Here is a 22126-nt window from a genome sequence, read left to right on the forward strand (position 1 = left end):
GAAACAAAGTTTGCACACACTGAATCATCACAAAGCAAAGGTGTCAACTAATATCGAGATAGGATTTGTATGCAAAAGCCTTTCACTGTCTCCATCAAAGGTGGAGAAAACTACTACAGGTTGAGTCTCCCTTATTCAAAATGCTTGGGACCAGAAGTGTTTCACATTTTGGATTTTGGAATCCTTCTCCAGTTTCCATCCCACCAAATCTTGCCTGCCTTCCCATCCAGTTCAGTCTGGCTATTTATTAAAACAAGGGGAGGAAAAGTTGACTCATCCCCTTTCACCAAACTGGGCGAGATCCCAGATCTAGCAACGATCACGAGGGCGGCTGCTACAGCGAAGGAATTTTGTCATTCAAAGCACGGACCCTTTCATCTCGGTTGCTAATAATAAAACCATCCCCACCACACACAAGAGGAATGCATTTAACCTCCTGGCATCTCTGCCAAAGCAACCATCCACAGGCTGGCATTTTAACTTCAAAAACAAGAGACACCCATTTTGGGGGGGGGATTCTGTCACTGTTTCTACCAGCTTTTCAGATTTTTCGGATTTTGGGATATTTTCCTATACATAATGAGATATCTTGGAGACAGGAATCTAAGTCTAAGCATGAAATTCGGTTATGTTTCACATATACTTTACACCTCATGGTCTCTTCCAACTCTGTGATTCTATGATGGTATACTCATAGCTTGAAAGTAACTTTATTCACAATATTTTCAATCATTTTGTGCATGAAACAAAGTTTGCACACATTGAACCGTCAGAAAGTAAAGGTGTCAATCTCTCAGCCACCCACGAAAAAAGTTTTGAATTTTTGGAGTATTTTGGAATTCCGGATAAGGGAAACTCAGCCTGTAAATATTGTACAGGGCTTTGCATATAGGATATCTAGACGCAATTTGAGATATCGGAGGGGTTTGGTTTTATACTGGAAATGCAGAGACAGGGAAATCGAGACAATAGGATCTGTGGATTTCAAATGTCCTGGTTTTGTAAGTCTTGTTCTGTCCGCCTTCTGGGATGTTCTCTTTCCCCATTAGTGTCACATTCGACATGTCAAACTGAGCCGCACGATATTGAGACATTTGACCAGTTGGAGAAAAAGATTTAAAGAGAAAGGAAGGGTAGATGCAACAGAAATAGCAACAACACAATGTAAGCACATCGTCCTTACATGCAGGGCTGTCATTAAGGAGTGCGGGGAGTACAGACACCCTAAAATTGACCATAGAGTTATGCTTGAGGACCTAGAAAAAACACTTCTCTGGGCATTTGCAGGTCCTCCAGCACAAATCTATGGCCAACGTCCAGCAGATGTTGACCACAGAGTTGCACTGGACGACCTAGAAATTCCTAGCGAAAACACTTCTCTAGGCATTTGTAGGTCCCTTAGCATTAGTCTATGTTCAACTTCTCGCAGATGTTGACCATAGAGTTGTGCTGGAGGACCTAGAGATTCCTAGAGAAGTGTCCTCTCAAGTAAAAAGTGGAGGGCCCACTCGATTCTTTAAAAAATTAAAAGTCATTTGCTTTCAGTGTTACAACCCATTTTAAAATGTGATTCATAGCAATGATAATTCTAATTAACAACCCGGGTGATAACTCAGACTTTATGCACTTACCACTGCATAGTAATTCTTGGTAAGTTGAGGGCTTTCAGCATTTTTCAAAGCTTTCGGGGAGAGAGGTTTATCTGGAGGAGAAACAGTGGAAATTGTTATACAGAACTGCCCTTATTCTGTCATGGGAGAAAAGGAGACATGTTGACATCGTGAGCAAAATTTAAACAATCACACAGACAAGAAATGGATCTTAATTGCAAAGATAAAGTGTCGGTGGATGCAGATAACAAAGCAACTTCGGAAGCATTGGAATACTGTGGGCAGCTTTGAAAGTTCCTGGAAAAGTTACTTTTTTGGACCACAAGTTCTTCCCCATCCCATTATTATTATTATTATTATACACCTGATGACGGATCCTGGAGAATCCAAAAACTTGCACACTTTTGTGACATTTTGGCTGGTCCTGATAAAAGGTATTAACCAATTGTTAATTGGACTGAAACTCCCATCATCCTGAACCAGCATGGCTAGCTCAGAAGCAAAAGGAACATGAGGCAGGACCAGTTTCTTTTCCTGCAAGATCACAATCCTGACCCTATTTCTTGCTTTTCCCTTCTCATGTACAGTATAGTTCCTGCCTCTGCAATAGCGGAATCCCCTTTGGGTATTTCAAGCAAATCCCAGACGCATGATTAGGGAAAGCCAAACTTAAGAACCTTCGCTTCCCCTTAGGGTCTTCTCATCCCAGTGCCAAGAGAGATGACCATCATATGATGGTCACACTGAAAGCCATCAAAGCCCATCACAGAGATGCGGTCGCAGGTCAGGCAGCAGGACGGATCTGTTTCTAGGAGAGGTTTGCCGTCGGTCACAAGAGCACATGACTCAGATAACCAGCCTTGATAAGTCTATGGGTGGCTAAGTCCAGAGACCATGTGTTCTATCTCATTTCCTCAAAAGCAGATGACAAACACAAGCTGTCCAATTTCATTTGGAGAAGCAGGAACAAGTAGCGTTTCTATGACTTCTGATGTCAGCGTGAAGACAGAAAAGCAGAACCCTGGAAGAAACCTGGGACATGTGTGGACAAATAACATCAGAGTGTGGTCAAGATGGCCAAAGGTATGAATGAAGCTAGGAGTGCTGCAGCAGTTTGCTTTTGCCTGAGCCTAATGGGAAGGGCAAGATTCTTCCCCTTCCTTTCCTCTCTAACTGCGAAGTTAATTGAATGCAAACTACTTTTGGACTTCAAACTCAGTTTGCAGCTACTGAAATAAGTTGAGGGCAATGGAGGAAAGTAGGAAGAGGAGAGAGAAATTAGGACTGAAAATGTGGGACAACAGAGGATCAATTGGGGCTGTCCCTGCCAAATCAGGGTATAAAATCCCATTGGTGTCATAGACCTATGCATCTTCTGTTACACATGTAATTGTACTTTTTTTTGCCTGTTGTGCAATATTCAGCACATAGGTGCATAAACTTATTTCCACAATTTCTAATATTTAGATGGAATCTCTTAGTGATAGATTATCATATTTCCCCCCTCCTAAGTATTAAAGTCTTCCTGCACAAGGGAAGCATCTGTAATCCACTGAGTGACATAATTAAGATCGACAGTGTTAAATATAAAATTTTTCTTACCGGTGGATTTAATTTCTCTGACGTAGTTGCTGGGGAACCAGCCTGTCTTCCCATTGAGGGTTCCTTCCCACCAGCCCCCTTCTTCGACCCGGGTGACGTAAATGATGTCGCCTTTGTTGATTGACAACTCATCTTCATTGGTTTGCTTGAAGTGGAACCGGGCCCGGACCACCAGCTGGTGGTTGCCGTTTTCAGTCATCTCCTAAGGCATGGAAAACATGGAAGAGAATGACAAATGCTGTGGAGAACAACAATCGTGACATGCAAACAGAAAATGTGGAATGAAGGCTTTGCATGTTCTGAGCAAAGAAAGACTATCTCCGCAGATGGTGAGATCCGGTCCAAATTCCAATTGGTACTGTTTCATTATGGCCACATATAAAAGAAACAGTTTATTATGGCCCATAAAATCCCATATCGATTGGGTCCAGACTAGCAAAAAGAACTGATTTTCCCAGGGTTTGAGATCTGAAAGAGAGACCTCTCTCTCAGTCCCACCAGCTTTGGAGCTTTGCAAACAGATAATGAGACATCTTGGCAATGGGACCCAAGACTAAACATGAAAGTCATTTACGTTTTATATACATCTCATAAACATAGCCTAATGGTAATTTTATACACAATATTTTCAATAGTTTTGTGCATGAAACAAAGTCTGTGTACACTGGAAAGGGGTCACTATCTCAGCCACCCATGTGGACAATTTTGGATTTTGGAGTACTTTGGATTTTGGAATACTGGATAGTAGTAGGAATAATAGCATTTTGTTGTTGTTGTTATGTGCCTTCAAGTCGTTTCCGACTTATGGCAACCCTATCATGGACTATGATCTTGGCAAGATTTGTTCAGAGGAGGTTTGCCATTGCCTTCCCATGAAACTGAGAGCATGTGACTTGCCCAAGATCACCCAGTATATTTCATGGCTAAGCAGGGAATCGAACTGTGCTTACGAAAGTCGTAGTCCAATGCTCAAACCACTATGCCATGCTGGCTCCCAATAACAGCATTATACTTTTAAAAAGAGGAAAGATTAAGGAGGAGAAAAGGTTACTTGTGACTAAATGGTTGCTTTCCAAGTAGTCACTTGGACCTGATCGGGGGACACATTTGTGTAGATATCACAAATAACATACCACTGCTTTTGACTGCCTGCGCAAGGTCCTTGGCGACTTAGGAGAAGTGGCTTGTGTGGAAAGAGAGCAGTCCCCTGCCGGGGATCTAGGAGACGACAGGCGAGAGCATGGCCTGGTGCATTGCTGATCTGTTCAAAGACAAAAGAAAAACAAATGACTGGAGCAAGGGGGATGTAAAGGGAGCTCAGTCCAGTCACACCAGCAGGCAGTGCAGTTCACCTTCATATTTATTTTCTTATTTATATTTTTTAATTCTTCTTGTTGTTGTGGGCCTTCATGTTGTTTCCGTCTTATGGTGCCCCAAGGCAAACCTATCATGGGGTTTTCTGGGGCTGAGAGTGTGTAACTCACCCAGTGGATCTCCATAGATGAATAGAGAATTGAATGCTGACCTCCATAGTCCAATGCTCAAACCGCCACACCATGCTGGCTCTCTATTAATTTCAATACAGACCATCTAATTCACAATCACCATAAAAACATCTGCTGTGGTTGCATTCCCTTGCTTACTTTGCCAGCTTTCTTTGGAAGCCCAAACTAGATGGATGTTTTAAGTTACTGCAATGCTAAATATTTGCAGATTGAAGGAAAATTTCACTGGGGTGGGTCAGAAATCTTATTTGGAAGGACAATGCCCTTGCATGCTGATCCCTACCTAATAAAGGCATGCAGGCACATTCCCCAAATGGGAAGGTTGCATTGCAGCGGGCACATAACCCTTGTATTTTTTCCTTTGCTCCTGACTCCACTGAACCTCAGCCAAATCACATTCAAAAACTCGAATCCTGTTTGCGACTATGCCGGTGGCTGCATTTTTCCCAGGAGTGAAGGCCAAGTAAAACAAACAAACCCCAACATATCTGAGCAGCCTATCTCTCCCATGGTTGACTTCATTCGTGGCTGCTATGCCTATGGCCTTTCCCCTCCTATTACCCTCATCTACGTCAACGTAGTTACTCCAGAGTAGTGTAACAAAAGGATTCCAGAGAGAACAACTTTGCAGTCACTCCGTGAAGCGTCTGACAAGAAGGAGAGGTTCAGTTCGCTCATTGCTTTTCTGTCTTTCCCCCCGCCAAAGAGGACCCTTGTTTTTTGGCAGTACAACGGGTGTACCTAAAACCCACACAAAAAGCTCAAAAACACGATGACATTTGACGTGCGTCGCCACAGCTGTTTTTGGTTTGTGGGCAAGTAGGGAGAGATCACAGCCTGCTACAGATGGAGAACGGATCCCCTCCTTTCTCTTTTTCCATCATTCATCTCCTGACGGGAGAAAGCAATCCTGCCTGCAAAACATGTCAATGAGCTGCACCGAACCCACTCCTCAAGTAGCAGACCTGACAGTGGAACACGGTGGAGTGAAACCTCATCCACCCCTCCTCTTGGATCTGGAGGGACGTGAACCAAAAAGATCAAGCGGAAAGCTTTCCCTGACGCCTTGACGGAAGGAGCTGGACGTTGGCACGGCACTGCGTTGACAACCACCCACGTTCTTCTCCTTCCAAAGTGGCTCGCTGCCAAAGAGACAAGCTTGCCATACGACGCTGAAAGATGGTCTCGCTAGCACAGTTCTTTCTGTTCCAAATGCTAACTTTTATTTTAGAAGCTCATTCTGGTTATTGTTTACCTCCCTCTTTGGAACAAGAACGTGGCACATTGTCAGGACCCAGAGGTCAGGACCTGCTCCTCCTCTCTTGCATGAGAAATATCCAAGGATGTCACAGAGGATCAGCAGCTCTTAGAGCCTATCTTCACTGCTTAAAAGACTACAGCTAGGCAGAGGATGAGGAGGAAAGCGGGGCTGGGTCATTGTCAAAGGCGTTTATAAGAAGGAGCTTCATGCTCAGAGGCTTTGCTGACTGAAGTATGCATCAAATGCATCTGAGGAAGTAGACTTAAGTCTAGGAAAGCTCCTGCTGCCAACTTATTTCTTTCAGTTAGTCTCAAAGATGCTACTAGATCTCTCTACATACTAAGTATGTCTATAATTGAATTAAAAAATGCTTGGGATCAAAGTGCTAGTCTCACATGAACTGGAAGGTTGAAAATGAATCCATGTATTAATCTCTGATATATTTTGTATTTTATTCTATGTTCATTCATTCATTTCACTTTTTCACCACAACTTCTAGAATAGTTCACGTATGTGCACAAATATGGCTATAGTTTACCTTCAGTGCCCTAAGTTGTATCTACACTGCAGATTTAATGCAGCTTGATACCGCTTTTAACTGCCATGGCTCGATGCTATGGAATTCTGGGATGTGTGGCTTTGTGAGATATTTAGCCATCTTTGTCAGAAATCTCTGGTGCCACAACAAACTACAAATCGCTGGATTTGATAGGATGGAGCCATGGCAGTTTAAGTGGTGTCAAACTGCATTAATTCTGCAGTGTGGCATCAGTCCATCACCTTCATCTGATATGATCTGGTTAATCACACAAATATGATCTGCTTCATTGGTACGATTGTGGGAAAGGGCAGGAAATCCAGCCTCCCAACTATCTGACAAGCCAGCAGGACCATTTTTGCATGGAGTTCTTCGGCTGGCAAAGCGCAGTGAATCAATGTTGAAAGTTTAAATCATGATGAAATGCAAACAGTGAATTGTCAATGCATGCCACATTTCATTGCTGAATAGACATTTCCAACTCAGTTCTCACAAGATTCTAAGAATAGACTTTGGCTCCAGTGTCTGAACAAGAATAATGTTTCTTGCTGAGCATTGATTAGAATTGGAGTTCAGGGCTGTCACAAGGCTTGAGGTTTATGGGCCAAATCCTGAGACCTAGGAATGGCCTCTGGTGATGTCGGATAGAGTTATGCATTAACTATCAACCTCACTTGCTCGCCACTTGTAAATTAATTATGATTTTTAAGTATGCATTGATTGTTTTAACATGTGTTGGTTTTATATGTTCTCTATGTGCCTTGAGTTGTTGCTGCTCCCTGCCTCAGTCCATAAGGACTCAAGGCAAACTAAAATAAATTCAATGCCAGGGAATCAACATTAAACATTAAAGTAGTAACAAAGACTTAATGACATTAAAGCTGCCATCTGCATTGCAGAAATAATGCAGTTTGACACAGCTTTAACTGCCATGGCTCAATAAATCAGTGGGTTTACATGGTCAAGCTGGGAATTGAACTTTGACATCCAGAGATGTAGTCCAATGCTCAAACCATTACATCACGCTGGCTCCTATAATGTAATGGCCTCCTGCAATGGCCTTTATTTTAAGCCGGAAATAAATCAGAAGTGGAAATGGAGTGCATTTTGAATGGAGAAAAATATCTTTGCAATTCTTTTTGGAGGGATGTTGGGGCATGACTGGGAACCTCAAAACGGCCTCCATGAGGACAACAGGCCAACCTTCCCCATGCTTGCATTAGCGATATCTCGGTACTAAATATGAACCAAGTGCTTTTTTCTTACCTTCAGTAGCTTTGTTGATCGCTGCAAGGGTATTCAGTACCTGGGGAAAGTTGTCTCCCATATATAGATCATGTGCATCAAACAGCTGTGCATAGACAAAAGAAGAACCATGGGTCAGTATTAAAAAACTGATCCCACTGCAACCCTGCCACTCAGGAAAGAGGGGCAAAAAGATCACACACTGAAAGCAGGGACGAATTTATGACAGATGAGAAGTTTATTTGTTTGATTGACTGATATCCCACTTTTCTTCCAAACATGACTCAAGGTGGCTTACAGTGGGCTCTTGGTATCCATTGGGGTTTGGTTCCAGGACCCCCTGTGGATACCAAAACCCATGGATGCTCAGGTCCAGAGTCATAGACCAATGCTCAAACCACAACGCCATGCTGGCTCTTCAAAAGAGTACATTCCCAGGGTCTGGCTAATCCAAGTTGCTTTGGTGGAAGCCAAGGTTAGAAGCATTATATCATGGAAAATACAGCATCACACTGGAGGGCCATTGGAAGGAAACTCAGGCCACATCTGCACTGCAGAGATAATCCAGTTTGACACCACTTTAACTGCCATGGCTCAATGCTATGGGATTCTGAAAACTGTAGTTTGTGGTGGCACTAAAGCTGCCTGACAGAGAAGGTTAAATATCTCACAAAACTACAATTCCATAGCACTGAGCTATGGTAGTTAAAGTGGTATCAAACCGGATTATTTCTGCAGTGCAGATGCAGCCTCAGTGTCCCTTTTCGTCTGATCCTGAAGAGGTTCTCAGATAGCATATCAAACATCTTAGATCTGATGATTATACCTTCTGCTTTTGCTTTATGGAACTTCCAGCAAGGGAAGAATTTTAAAAATGAGGAAGAATAAACAGACCCAGGGGAAAGTAAAAATGATGGGGAAGATAATCTGAATGCAAAAATGCTCTTGTTTGTAACGCAGCAAAGGTTCATCTACGTTAGACCATGGAAAAGCAACTAAAGCTCCCCAAAAGTCACTTTCCCAAGCTTTGCAAGACACAGCCAGACACACACATCCTGGCTAAGTCATGGTAGTTAAATTGGTGTCAAATTGGTTTAATTCTGTAATGTAGCTACACAATGGGTGGGAACCACACTACTCTCCAGATACAGTTGGACTGCAATTCCCATGATTCTTAAGGCAGCAGAGCAGAGCCAAAGCTGAGGAATGCTGAGAGCTGCAGTCAAAAATACCATCTGGAGGGCCATATGATCCCCCCACTCTGCTCCATTTGAAGTGATGCTGTCTGGGAACACCTACATGTGTGCAATCCAAAAATAAAGCCAGTTTAAAGAATTATTGCACCGGTTTTTGTTGTTGTTGTTGATTGTTGAATCAAATAAAAGGTATATTATAGATGCAATTAAACTACAGCCAAACTCTTATAACATGAGGGTGGGGAACCTCTCAACCTTGGAGTCACATAGGAACTTATGGCGACTCTAAGGTGAAGCTATCATAGGGTTTTCTTGGCAAGATTTGTTCAGAGGAGGTTTGCCATTGCCTTCCCCCAAGGCTGAGAGCATGTGCCTTAGGGCCACCATGCGTCAGTAATGACTTGAAGGGACACAACAAGAAAGATGCCAAGAAGAAAGCCTTTGGAGAGGTATATTTTCAAACTGGGGTAGTGAGGGGGGAGAGAAACAGTTCCAAATTTTGGAAATCACCAAATGACAGTGCCATGTGGAAGGGAGATTTAGCCTTTTGGGGGACCAGTGAAGGCCAGATTCAGTCCCCATGAGGGCCAGATTCAGCATTTGGGTCTGAGATCACCCATCTCTGCTTCTAAAAGTCAGCTGTTGAGTCTTGAAAGCAACTGGCCAGGGCTGAAACCAAAACCTAGAGGGGAGAAACTTTCTCCCCAGGTCAGCAGTTTTGCAGCTGAATCCCCAAAATGCCAAATCGTTCTTGTGGCTTTGCAGCAATGCTCACACCACAAGGCAGGCAAAACGTGTCTCAATGCACATGTCTCTCTTTTTCTCCCTCTCTAACCACAGCCCTTGGAGGCTGAGCTATAATTTAGATTGGAAAGGCAAGGGGACATTTTCAGAGTCCTAGAGCCATTGCAAGGCCAGCTCTAAACACGGCCATGAATCATACCAATATGCGAAAACTGGATGATGGGCCATTTGTACTGTGTGTTCCCTTTGTTGCTAAGACTTTGGTTCATTCAGAGCATCTGCACATTCCACGTAGGCAATTTATAGTTATGTGCCACCTCTGCCGCTCTGCGCATGATGCCTAATGTCCTGCAGCCTGAGCTAGGAGAGAACAATGCAATGCAACTCATTACACAATATGCAAAGGGATCTTGTAACTTGCAGTCAGTCTCAAGGGTGCTACAAGATCCCTTTGCATACTGATTTTTCCAGACTCAAATGCCTGTGCCTTCGAATTTTGCAACTCACTACAGTTATTATAGCAATTTATACCCCCCTATACTCCACTTTCGAGGATATATTTATTGCCAGGCAGCTCACAGCAAAATGTAAACAGGGTAATAAATATGAGTAAAAGCAATGTCGAACTCCAAGCCGGTAAAACACACGAGGAAAGAACACATAAAACCAGGGGGAATTATGAATGGAAAGCTTTGTGGAAGAACTCCAGGTCCAAAACACACTGCAGAAATCGTCCAGTTTGAGACCACTTTCACTGCCCTGGCTCAGTGCTAGGGAATCCTGGGAATTGTCGTTTATTGTGGCACCGGAGCTCTCTGACACAGAAGGCTAAATGTCTCACATAACTAGAGTTCCCGAAATTCCATAGCACTGAATTAAAGGACAGCTAAAGTGGTCTCAAACGGGATTATTTCTACAGCGTGTCTTGGAAGGATGATGGGTTTTCATAGAAAGGGGGTTGACCAATGTGGAGTACAGCCACAACCTCAAAAGCCTTGTCTCCAAAGTTGCTTTTAAAAAAACCAAACCCAACACCTATATTTCCAGAAATCCACCAGTCAGACTGGATACTGTCCAAGCTGGGTAGGGGATTCTGGGAGTTGTAGTCCTAAAAAGAATTCAGTTCTGACACTAGTGAGCTGGAACATACCAAATGGTTGGAAGAGTCACAGAAACGGAAGACGGACCTTAAAACCATCCACTTCTTGGCTGTCAGGGTTTTAAAGGTTAAAACATGCCCTCAGCTGTTTTTCTGCACTGCTATAAAACCTCTTCTGTTTTCTTCTTCTCTTTCTTTCTCACTCCCAGGTTTTTCAGCCAAAAATGCACCACAGGGAGGTTTTTGGAACAATTCCTACAGAACAAGGATGGGCAGACGCTCGCTGATGTGGAGGTGTCTTCCCAGAACTTGGAAGAAGTTACTTTTCTTTCTTTTTCTTGGCACAACACCTTTGAGGATCTTCATGCCAGCTTGGCACCCTCGAAGGTGGTGAGGGATCCTGGGAACTGTCATCCAATGAAGTAGCTTCTTCCAAGTTGTATTTCTTCCTGCCGAAAACTCAGCGGGAGAGCAGCCGCCTTGCATGCAGGCAGTCCTGAGTTCTGTTCCTGGTACTTCCAAGATAGTTTGGAAAGGAACGTTTTCTGAAACCCTGAAGATCGCCACCGGTCCTTGGATAATATACTGAGCAAGACGGACTCATTGTGTCATTTGGAATGAGGCAGCTTCTTATTATAGGAGTTTTGGAGGTGGTTTCAGTGTAAATGAGCTGCTGAATCTGCTCCATGTTTTAGTCCAAACTTCCAAGGAACTATCCAAGGTACTCAAATTTTCATCCAAAAGCCCATTCAACACCATGAGTGTATCCAAGAATTAGTTTGGATGAAACATTAAACATTTCTGGGGTTTTCTGCCTTGGTGGTTGGTGGCTCTCGTTGTAGTTTGTCGGGGCGACCTCTCCGACAGCGAAGGCGAAATGTCTCACAAAACTAGTTCCCAAAATTCCCTAACATTGAGCCAGGGCAGTTAAAGCGGTCTCAAACTGGATGATTTCTGCAGTGTGTTTTGGACCAAAGTCTAGAAAAGATTACAATGTAATTTCTTTTGCACAGTTAGTCTCAATGGTGCTACAAGGTCCGTTTGCATACTGATATTCCAGGCTAACATGGCTATGTCTCTGAATTTTACAAACACATATATATCTTTTACTGTCTGATTAAGTGGGGCACTTTTTAAATTAGTCAAAAGCAATGGAGTTTATCACACGAAGGAGATTAGGTGTTTATCCCATGAATATCCTGGAAAAAACACGTAACGATTTCACACGACGTTGCACAAAACCTGCCATCAAAGTGGTCACAAAGAAGCATTAATGCGCACTTTTTTACTATTGGGATTTCAGCGACAATGCATTTCCGATATCACTTCATTTGCACAACTGCGTGTGATCATAATTTGCGCAATTACTCACCATTTCCGCTTCATTTGCAGGATGCTTTAAATGCGCTTTAATCTCTCTTTAAATGCCGAAATCCGCCCCAGTGTGATAAACTCCAACAACTAGTTGGATTACAGTTCCCAGCATTCTTCACCATTGGCTTCATCTGGCTTGGCTGCTGGGCGTTGGCAATTCGACAACATCTGGCAGGCTGCAGGATTCCCACTCGTGATCTCAAGGTTTAAAAAAGCTTTTATATCAGGACCAGCTAGGCATCTGAGCCATGTAGTCCTAGGAACAAAACTTGAAACTGAAGACTGAAACGTAAGACATATCAGTCCAAAGAGGAGGAACAGATGAGGAGTATCCGATCCTGCTGCGGGTGAAATATTACAACCGAAATATTACAACCCTCTTTTCTTTTATACTCTGTACTTTCATGCAGAAAGTATATAGTGATTTTTGTTCATGAAACAGAAGGTAGGAGATTAACAAAGAGAGAGAAGAAATCTCACATAGTCTGCAGGTCTCTGAATGAAAAGGGTGGATAAATAGGGATATACAGATTGGGGATATACAGGGACATGGATGGGGAGACAGAAAGGAATACCCCAAATACCCTTGTGACTGATGGTATTTAAACCTAATGGTTAATCTCAATTAGAGCTGGCCTGGCAATCCTAAAGTGAACCAATTATCACAGGGCTTTCTGGGGCTGAGTGTGTGTGACTCGCCCAAGGTTACCAGTGGCTTTCTATGGCTGAGCGGGGAATCAAACCCTGGTCTCCAGAGCCGTGGTGCAATGCTCAAACCACTACATCGTACTGAGTAACCCAACAGTTACCTAAATCCCATTGATTCCATGGGTCAGTTAAGAAAACCACAGCAGCCCTGAGTTTGCAAGACCTGAGCAGGACTCTTGGAGGTGTCCTGTCCACCAAAAGTCAAAGCCAACTTGATGACCAATAACAACAACAAACTATAGGACAAACTAGAGAGTTACCAATAGGACTCAGGCTACTGTTCCTTTGGCCTACAGCAATTCAGCCTGAAACCTGGGCAATCCAGATGTTGTTTGGATTGCAATTCCTAGCATTTCTGACTCCACTTGCCATGTTGGCTGGGAATTGCAATCATTCAGAGGGCTGTATTTTGCTATTAAAAAAGTAGAAATATCATCCAAGTGAAGGAATTGCTTATTCTCCCTGCCTCTTCAACTTTTCCAGTGCAAGCTTTCTGGGGCAGAGGCCTTGCAGGGTGCAAACTGATATCTTTCAGAAATAACAAATCAACCTTTGCACAAGAGCAGGAATTGTGCTGACCTCCAGATGTTTTCCAATTGGGGCTCTCATCATTCCTCAGCCTTGGCTGTTTATTTGCTTATTAAAACATTTATACTCCACCCTTATATGCAAAGGGATGTCATATTGAGGAGGGAGCAAGCTTGTTTTCTGCTGCTCCAGAGAACAGGACCCGGAACAATGGATGCAAGCTGCCCGAAAGAGATTCCACCTCAACATTAGGAGGAACTTCCTGGCAGTAAGAGCTGTTTGACAGTGGAACACACTCCCTTGGAGTGTAGTAGAGTCTCCTTCCTTAGAGGCCTTCAAACAGAGGCTGGATGGCCATCTGTCGGGGATGTTTTGATTGAGATTTCCTGCATGGCAGAATGGGTTGGACTGGATGGCCCTTGCAGTCTCTTCCAACTCTATGATTCTATGATCTCAAAACAACATATGATAATATCAGTTAAGGGCAATAAACAAATGGCAGCAACAACACTTTTCGAAGGCATAAAAATGCATGCAGCCTCTTAAAACCAGATGACTCAAACACGGTTTGAGCAATCTGACATCACGCCAACCTTAGCACATGTGCAAATATGGATAAAGTCCCCCCAGGCATTAATAAAAAGCCATGTTTTGACTTGACTATCACCAAAAGCCATGTTTTGAATCAGGCCTTGGAAAGGAGGGTATTGCCTAACCGGGATGCCACAGCAGCAAAGGTTTGCAGGGGAAGCGCCTAAAGAATAGAGAGCAAAAGGCTTGGAAAGACAAGGAAATCTAGTATGATGCTTGGAGCAGAGATAAAGTGTGCATCATTCTGCAGGAAAAAAAGACTCCAATGGAAAGGCAGGGGAGGTGATCCCTATTTGGTCCTGCTGGCAACCCTAAATATAGTTTCTTGTTGTTATTGACCATCAAGTTGGCTTTGACTTTTGGTGATCCTATGAATGAAAGACCTCCAGAGTCTTGATCATTCATAGCTCTGCTCAGGGCAGCTGTGGTTTCTTGGATTGACGCATGGAATCAATGGGATTTAGGTCATTATCAGCTCACCCCGTGTGCTGTAGTGGTTTGAGCATTGGACTACGGCCCCTATAGAGGCTGGCCAGAGGACGAAAAGGGACCAAATTCACATTTAAAAACGTACCCATGAAAAATGAAATCAAATAAAATTGTATAGCTAAAACACATGCATAAGACACACACCCAGAAGGTTGGAAAGTCTTGCAAGGTTGAAGAGGAAAAGGCAGACTTTGGAGAGAAGGCCAGGTGCACAAGGAAGCCGAAGGCCCCCTTGTTTTTGTGCAAGGGTTTTCTCAGAACAGAACATGGAGAAACAGAACGGTTCCCAAATGGCAAAGGAGTCAGACAAGGCTGCATCTTATCACCCGACTTGTTCAACTTATATGCAGAGCATATTGTAAGAAAAGCAAGCTTGGACACAGAAGAAGGAGGAGTGAAAATAGGAGGAAGGAATATCAACACTCTGAGATATGCAGATGACACCGTAATACTAGCAGAAAACCTCACAGACCTGGAACAACTCCTAAGAAAGATCAAGGGAAAGTGCAAAGGCTGGCCTATTGTCGAAGATAAAGAAAACCAAAATAATGACCAGAGAGAACCTACACAAATAGAAATAGTAAAATAATTCTCACATCTGGGATCAAATATTGATAGAACTGGAGATTGCAACCAGGAAAATAGAAGATGATTAAGAATGGGAAGGACAGCTACAAAAGAACTAGAGAAGATGCTAAAATGCAAGGATATACAACTGAGCACAAAAGTTAGAATCGTACAAGACATTGTATTCCCTTTTGCCATGTATGGATCTGAGAGCTGGACAGTTAAGACGGAGGATAAGGGGGAAGTCAACTCATTTAAAATGTGGGGCTGAAGAAGAGTGCTAAAGATCCCACGGACAGCCAAAAAGACCAACAAACGGGTCCTGGAGCAGATCAAGCCAGAAATCTCCCTAGAAGCCAAGGTGACCAAACTCAGGTTGTCCTACTTTGGACACATCATGAGAAGGCATGAATCACTGGGGAAAACAGTATTGCTAGGAAAGGTAGAGGGAAGTAGAAAGAGAGGAAGGCCACATGCAAGATGGATGGACTCTATTAAAGGGATCATGAGTATGAGAAGTTGAAGGCTTCTCCATAACTTTTTGTGGGTTTTTCAGGCTCTGTGGCCCTGTTCAAGAAGAGTTTATTCCTGACGTTTTGGCAGCATCTATGGCTTTGGCATCTTCAGAGAATGCTGGCATGGAAGAGAGGTGTGTGTGTGTGTGTGTGTGTGTATACACTGTGTGACCCTGGGTAGGGAGGAGTGATTTCCATGTTAATCTGTGTATTGATCTTTTGTTGAATGGCAAGGCCTGGGGTGGGAGGATCTGCAAAGAGGATTTGTGTTTGTTGAATTAGAGATCCATTGTCTGCTGGGAATCCCCTGACCCTGCCTGGTTTCTCATTTGCATTTGGCTGCACCCCACTCTCTTCCATGCCAGCCTTCTCTGAAGATGCCAGCCACAGATGCTGGCGAAAGGTCAGAAACAAACTCTTCTAGGACATGGCCACACTGAAAGACTCCACAAAACCTAACCAGGAGCCTGTGTTTGCAAGACCTGCGCAGAGCAGGGGAGGAGAGAGGCTCCTGGAGAGTCTCCTCCATTGCTGGCCATGGGTCCAGATAAGTTAAGACTAAAGACCAAAGCCCACCAGGGTTGAGGAGGAGGGCTTTCTGGAGAAGGGTCCAAGGGCATCCCAAGGGGGAAGCCTTGCCCTGGGGAGCAGAGGGGCTGAAGAGCAAAAGGGATCCCCCCCTAAAAGTGCCAGGGATTTCGCTGCGCCAACTCACCTGGTCCCAACAGCAGCAGCAGCAGCAGCAGCAGCAGCAGCCTCTCCAAGGAAGCCAAGGAGATGGAAGGAAGCAGCCCCGAAGGATAGAGGGAGGGATGGAAGGATGGAGGAGGGCTGGAAGGCGAGCTCTGACCCGGAGCTGGATGGCCAGCAGCAGCAGCAGCAGCGCAAGGAAAGGGAAGTGACAGCAGGCAAAGGCAAGGCGAAGAAGAAGAAGGCGAGAGCAAGGCAGGCTCGGGCTCCGGAGCGCCACCCTCGAGCAGCAGCCAGCCCCAGCCCAGTCCCGGGAGGAGGAGGAGGAGGAGGAGGAGGCAGGCAAGACGCCAAGGCCAGCCTCCCCTCCTGGGATCCTCTTGGGCTGGGAAGGGAAGGCAAGGGCAGGAAGGATCGGGCCCCCAAAAGGGAGGGATCGGGCCCCCAGGAAGGAAAGATTGGGTACCCCCCTGAAAAGGGGGATCCCCCTCCAGAAGGGAAGGATTGGAAGTGTTGGGTCCCCCCCCCCAGGAAAGAAGGGTTGGGACCCTTAGAAATGAAGGATCGGGCCCTCCGGGAAGGAAGGATTGGGACCCCCACAAAGAAGGATTGGGACCCCCACAAAGAAGGATTGGGACCCCTAGAAAGGAGGGATTGGGACCCCACAAAGGAAGGATTGGAAGGATTGCCCCCCCCCAGAAGTGAAGCATGGGAACTCCAGGAAGGAAGGATTGAAAGGAGCTCAGCTCTGAGAGTTGACAAGCTCTGAGTTAAGCATGCATATATATGTGTGTGTGTGTATGTAAGTGTATAGATATAGATATATGGGGATTTCAAGCCTGTGGAAGACAGGGCCTCTATTTTATTTTAGATTTTAGGTGACAGTTCCCAGCATCCCCTCAAAAGAACATGGCTAATTCAGGAATTCTGGGAGTTGTCATCCAAACGTATCAGAGGATCCCTCCCCCCAAGCTGTGTTCTTTGGGGCATGTGCAGACAATTTTCCTCGACGTGCCTTTGGTTTATTAAGTGCTTTGATTTTAAACAGCTCCCAGTATCCTGTCAAACCAGCATCTCCCAGAATTACCAGCTGGGGATTCAGAGAGATGATAGCTGCCATTTAAAGGTTGAGGATCCCCAGCTGGGGATTCTGGGAGTTATAATCCCCAAAGGCCTTTGTTCCCTAAGGCTGTAGTTCCCATCTTTACTCTTGATGGATAGGATTGCCCAGATGATGCATGGAAGGCCCAAAAACTGTCATTGGGGGGTAAAAGGATCGAGGTTGAGAAAGACACAGGGCTATTATGAAATGCCACTTGGCACAGCCGTGGCGACATTCTGCATTATTTCTGGCGCTGCCAAGGCACCCACGAACAACAGCCGGAGAAAATCCAGACATCTGTTTCCGTTTTTTCTCAAGAGTGGAGAAATCTGGTCCCATTCAGCAAGGATCCTCTTGCAAGAACAAGCCCAGACCCGGCTGCAGAAGAGATCTTTCCATCCGTCAATAAAAGAATTGTGCGATTGTGTATCTATGCCCCCTTCCTGCTTTTGTAGCATGCACACACAGCACCTGTTTGGGGTAGCTACCATTTGCCCCTTTCTTCTTTTCTTCCTTATTACTTTCTCTCTTTCCTTCTCTCCTCACGCTTGCAATCGTTTTTTGCCCTTGACTTATGGGCGACCATATCATGGGGCTTTCTTGGCAACATTGCTTATTTCTTTATTATTTATTCATTCATTTCTTTGAATAAATACATTCAAAAAAGGATGTTTCCAAGGCCTGGTTTATCCAGGAGTTTATTCCATGCTGATTATGGCATTAAAGAAAGTTTTAAGCACATTTAAAGCATCCCGCAAATGAAGTGCAAATGGCGAGTAATTGCACGAACGATGATCCCACGCAATTGCACAAAGCAAGCGATATTGGAAATGGATTGTCACTGAAATCCCGAAAGTAAAAAGATGTGCATTAATACTTCTTTGTGACCACTTTCATGGTGGGTTTTGCACAACGTCATGTGAAATTGTTACGCGTAATTACATGATTTTTTTCGGGATATTCATGGAACAAACCACAATCTCCTTCGTGTGATAACTATCAAGATGGAGACTCCAAGGTTATGGCGACATTGCAGCATAACCTGTCCTATAGAAAAGTACAACACTATCCCAAATCCACAAAACAGGGATACCTTTGTCGGTAACCAAAATGCTTGATGAAGAAGCCAGTGGAGCTTGGAAAGCTTGCAGAATGCATTTTGTGCATTTTGGTTGGCCCCATAAAGGCATCTGTGTTTTTTGGGTTTTGGATGTTATTGTTCTTTGCAATATGGCCAAGATACCTTTCCAGCATTTCTAAAGAGAAGGGTATTGCGATGTTGCAATATGTTTGTCCGAAAGGGAAACCTGTAATTCTGGATTTTGCGTAGCCGGACCAAAGAGAGGAGCTTAACTGAGGTTGGAGTTCAGACCAAGGATTTCTTATTTGCAATGCTACAGCTTGCCTGTTTCTTCTGTCGAGTGCCTGCGCATGACACTAAAAATATCACAAACTCTCCGACTGGGCAGACCAAAGGCCTTTCCATTGACCTAAAGGTCAAAGGGGTCCCGGCTCCAAGCTTTTCAAAACCAGCATTTTGCTCATTTATTTAGGGAAATATTTCATATTCTGCTCAGTATCTGAGCCTCTCGGAAGGCTGGCTTGGAAGAGCTTCAACAGCAAAAGGGTCATTTTAAAAGACTAAAAGGGCACAGAGCCATTTTATGCTTCTAAACAGACTGCTGAAAACTAAGTTGAAACCATTTAAAATATCGTAAACCCATGAAGCATTTGAAAACTGGGAAATCTTTAAGGGAAAAAAAAAGCTGGTTTTTGAGTTGGTGCTGGAATGGCACCAGGGTCGGGATCCATTTGAAATTGGGTTTTCAAGAAATGTCGCTATTGCTGTGTGCTTCCAAGTCATTTCCAACTTATGGCAACCCTAAGCCATAAGAAAACCCTGGCTATCCTGGGGTTTTCTGGGGCTGAGAGTGTGTGACTTGCCCACACTACTGAAATATTTTATAAGGAGTTTTTGGTGGTGTTCTGCAAATGTTTCAGTCATCTGTTGTGTGCCTTCAAGTTGTTTCTAACTTGAGGTGACCCTAAGGCAAACCTATCATGGGGTTTTCTTGGCAAGACTTGCTCCAAGGAGGTTTTGGCACGGGCATCGTCTGAGGCTGAGAAAGTGCAACTTGCCCAAAGGTCACTCAGTGCGTTTTCATGGCCGAACGTGGAATCCAACCCTGGTTTCCAGAGTCGCAGTTCAACACTCAAACCACTATGCCATGCTGGCTTTATATTGCTTTTGACTATATTATTATAATGAGCCTATATGGTTCTATATGCAGTTCAGGGAGCTTCTAATAAGAAAGAAGGATTAGTTAATTAATTAATTTGTTGGTTATTGCTAACTGCATTTTACTCAGTTGTATTCCCCCACCCGATTTTTGCTTTCTCTCTGCTCTCCTTTTCGGCTACTTTTGTTCTCTCTCCCACTGTTGCAATGCAGCGGAGAAGGACCTTGGGGCAAGGAAATGTTTGTTTTTGGCTTATGTAACTCTGTAAAATGCCATGTCCATCAATGTGACTCAGTACAGTCCTACAGTCTCTGAGAAGATGTCCTAAGGGGCAGCGGATATTTCAGATGTTTTTCCTCCGAGGGTGGAAAATAAAGAGGCCTCGAAAAGGGAGATCTGACCTTGCCGCGCTCACCTCCCCATAATCTTACTGGAATCTTCACTCCATCATTACCTTAATAATAATAATAATAATATGTTTTATTTATATACCGCTATTCCAAAGATCATAGCGGTGAACAGCAAGTAAGCTAATTAGCAAGTAAGCTAATTTGCCCCCAACAGTCTGGGTACTCATTTTAGCGACCTCGGAAGGATGCAAGCCTGAGTCGAGCTTGGGCCCTTTTGCTGGTCTTGAACTCGCAACCTTGTGGTTTTGAGTGAATGGCTGCAGTACAGGCATTTAACCACTGCGCCACCAGGGCTCCATTGAACCTTGAACTCCTCTCCTCCACACTGCAGACTTAAAGCAGTTTCATACCACATTGCCCGCCATGGCTTGTGGGATCCTGGGATTTCTAGTTGGGCAAGGTACGCAGCCTGACGTGTCAGGGAGCTCTGGTGCCTTGGGCACCTTCAAGTCGTTTCAGACTCATGGCTGACCCTAAGGCAAACCTATCCTGGGGTTTTCTTGGTGAAATTTTTTCGGAGGAGGTTTGGCATTGCCTTCCTCTGCGGCTGAGAGCTTGTGACTTCCCCAAGGGCACCCAAACTACAAATCCCGAGATTCCATAGGATAGAGCCATGGCATTTAAAGGGATGTCAAAGCAGTCTTGGAGCACCTCTGAGACTCACTGAAAGAAAGAAGTTGGCAGCATGAGCTTTCCTAGACTAAAGTCTACTTCCTCAGAAGCATTTAGGTGCAATAAATAATAATAATAATAATAATAATAATAATAATAAGTAGAGAGATCTTGTAGCACCTTTGAGACTCACTGAAATAAAGAAGTTGGCAGCATGAGCTTTCAAAGACTTAAGCGTACTTCCTCAGATGCATTTGGTGAAGTTGACTTTAGTCTACGAAAGCTCATGCTGCCAACTTCTTTCTTTCAGTGAGTCTCAAAGATGCTACAAGACCTCTCAACATACTGATTCTACAGACTAACACGGCTGCATCTTTTTGAATGCTACCTTCCAGATGGATTTGTACATCACTGACACAGCCCTGACTTCTGAAAGGGTCCCTGTTGTCTCCACTTAAAGGATCCCACCCTGACCTAGACCTACAAAGGGCCTGACTTGGTATACGGAGCCTTTATATACGGCACTCACCTCGACTTTCAGCGTCGCGCATCCATTCAGAAAGGCCTTGATGTTGCCAACGCAGTCGGCTTCTGTCTTGGGCTCCGGGCAATACTACAAGAAATCAAAAGCCGGGAAGAAACATGAGCTTCCTGACAGTTCCCATCAGAGGAGCTTGTTTTGTTCTCGGCGAGAGCCAGGCTGTATATATTAGACCGTGTGTTGGAAACGCTGAATGAGACAGCTTGGGGATGGGTAGGTTTTCATACAATGGTGGGCTGTATGGTGGGTGGCGGCTGGGTGGCAGGGAGGCAAGCTGTCATGCCAGGGAGAAGGAAAATGCAGCCGCCTAACAATCTTATGATTATTTGTTTTAACCGTATATATTGTATATACTCGACTATAAGTTGACCTTGAATATAAGTAAAGGGCAGGTGCTGGGGCCAAAATTATGGATTTTGATATGACCCATGTATAAGTCTAGGGTAAATGTGGATCTAAAGTGGATGAAGCAAAGGAAAACATTGCCAAAAGTCCAGCAGGCAGAACTATTTGTGCTCATAATAAAGGCTGGATGGATGAGAGAGTAGAAAGGGGTCAGTGCTTCCAGGGTAGATTAAACTCTTGCCTTTCACTATATGTCTATGTCTATGTCTATATCCATCCATCCATCCATCCATCCATCCATCCATCCATCCATCCATCCATCCATCATCTGTGTTAAAATACAGAATACAGTACAGTGCACCCTCTGCATATACACCCTTGCCGTACACAAATTTAAGCATACACGGACGGCGAGTGCCGCCATTCAAATCAATGGGACTTACGCAGTGTGTGTGTGTGTCCAGAATGGATCCCTTGCATGTGGGCAGACTGTACTTGCATTGACCCGTGGATAAGTGGATTCAGGTTTTTTGAGTCAATTTTTAACTTAAATTTCTAGACTTACATATGACTATATATACAGTATTTTCTGGTATTTAATTATTTCAGATGTT

General features: G+C 44.2%; 1 protein-coding gene across 4 annotated transcripts in view; it reads right to left on the reverse strand.

Moving 5' to 3' along the window:
- Nucleotides 1–22126, reverse strand: part of ARHGEF6 (Rac/Cdc42 guanine nucleotide exchange factor 6) — a 44111-nt gene that overhangs the window by 19288 nt on the left and 2697 nt on the right. Inside the window, exons 2-6 of one of the 4 annotated variants that reach the window (XM_042478985.1) lie at nt 21156–21239; nt 7783–7867; nt 4346–4473; nt 3213–3414; nt 1632–1702 (exon numbers count right to left, since the gene is read on the reverse strand). In XM_042478985.1, the coding sequence (XP_042334919.1) occupies nt 1632–1702; nt 3213–3414; nt 4346–4473; nt 7783–7867; nt 21156–21239 (570 nt within the window). Of the gene's footprint in view, nt 1–1631; nt 1703–3212; nt 3415–4345; nt 4474–7782; nt 7868–10888; nt 10910–12172; nt 12212–16287; nt 16310–21155; nt 21240–22126 lie in introns of those variants that run through there. The other 3 variants (XM_042478987.1, XM_042478986.1, XM_042478988.1) reach the window with 3 other exon arrangements.

This window comes from Sceloporus undulatus, chromosome 7 (assembly GCF_019175285.1).
Source record: "Sceloporus undulatus isolate JIND9_A2432 ecotype Alabama chromosome 7, SceUnd_v1.1, whole genome shotgun sequence".
Taxonomy (NCBI): Eukaryota; Metazoa; Chordata; class Lepidosauria; order Squamata; family Phrynosomatidae; genus Sceloporus; species Sceloporus undulatus.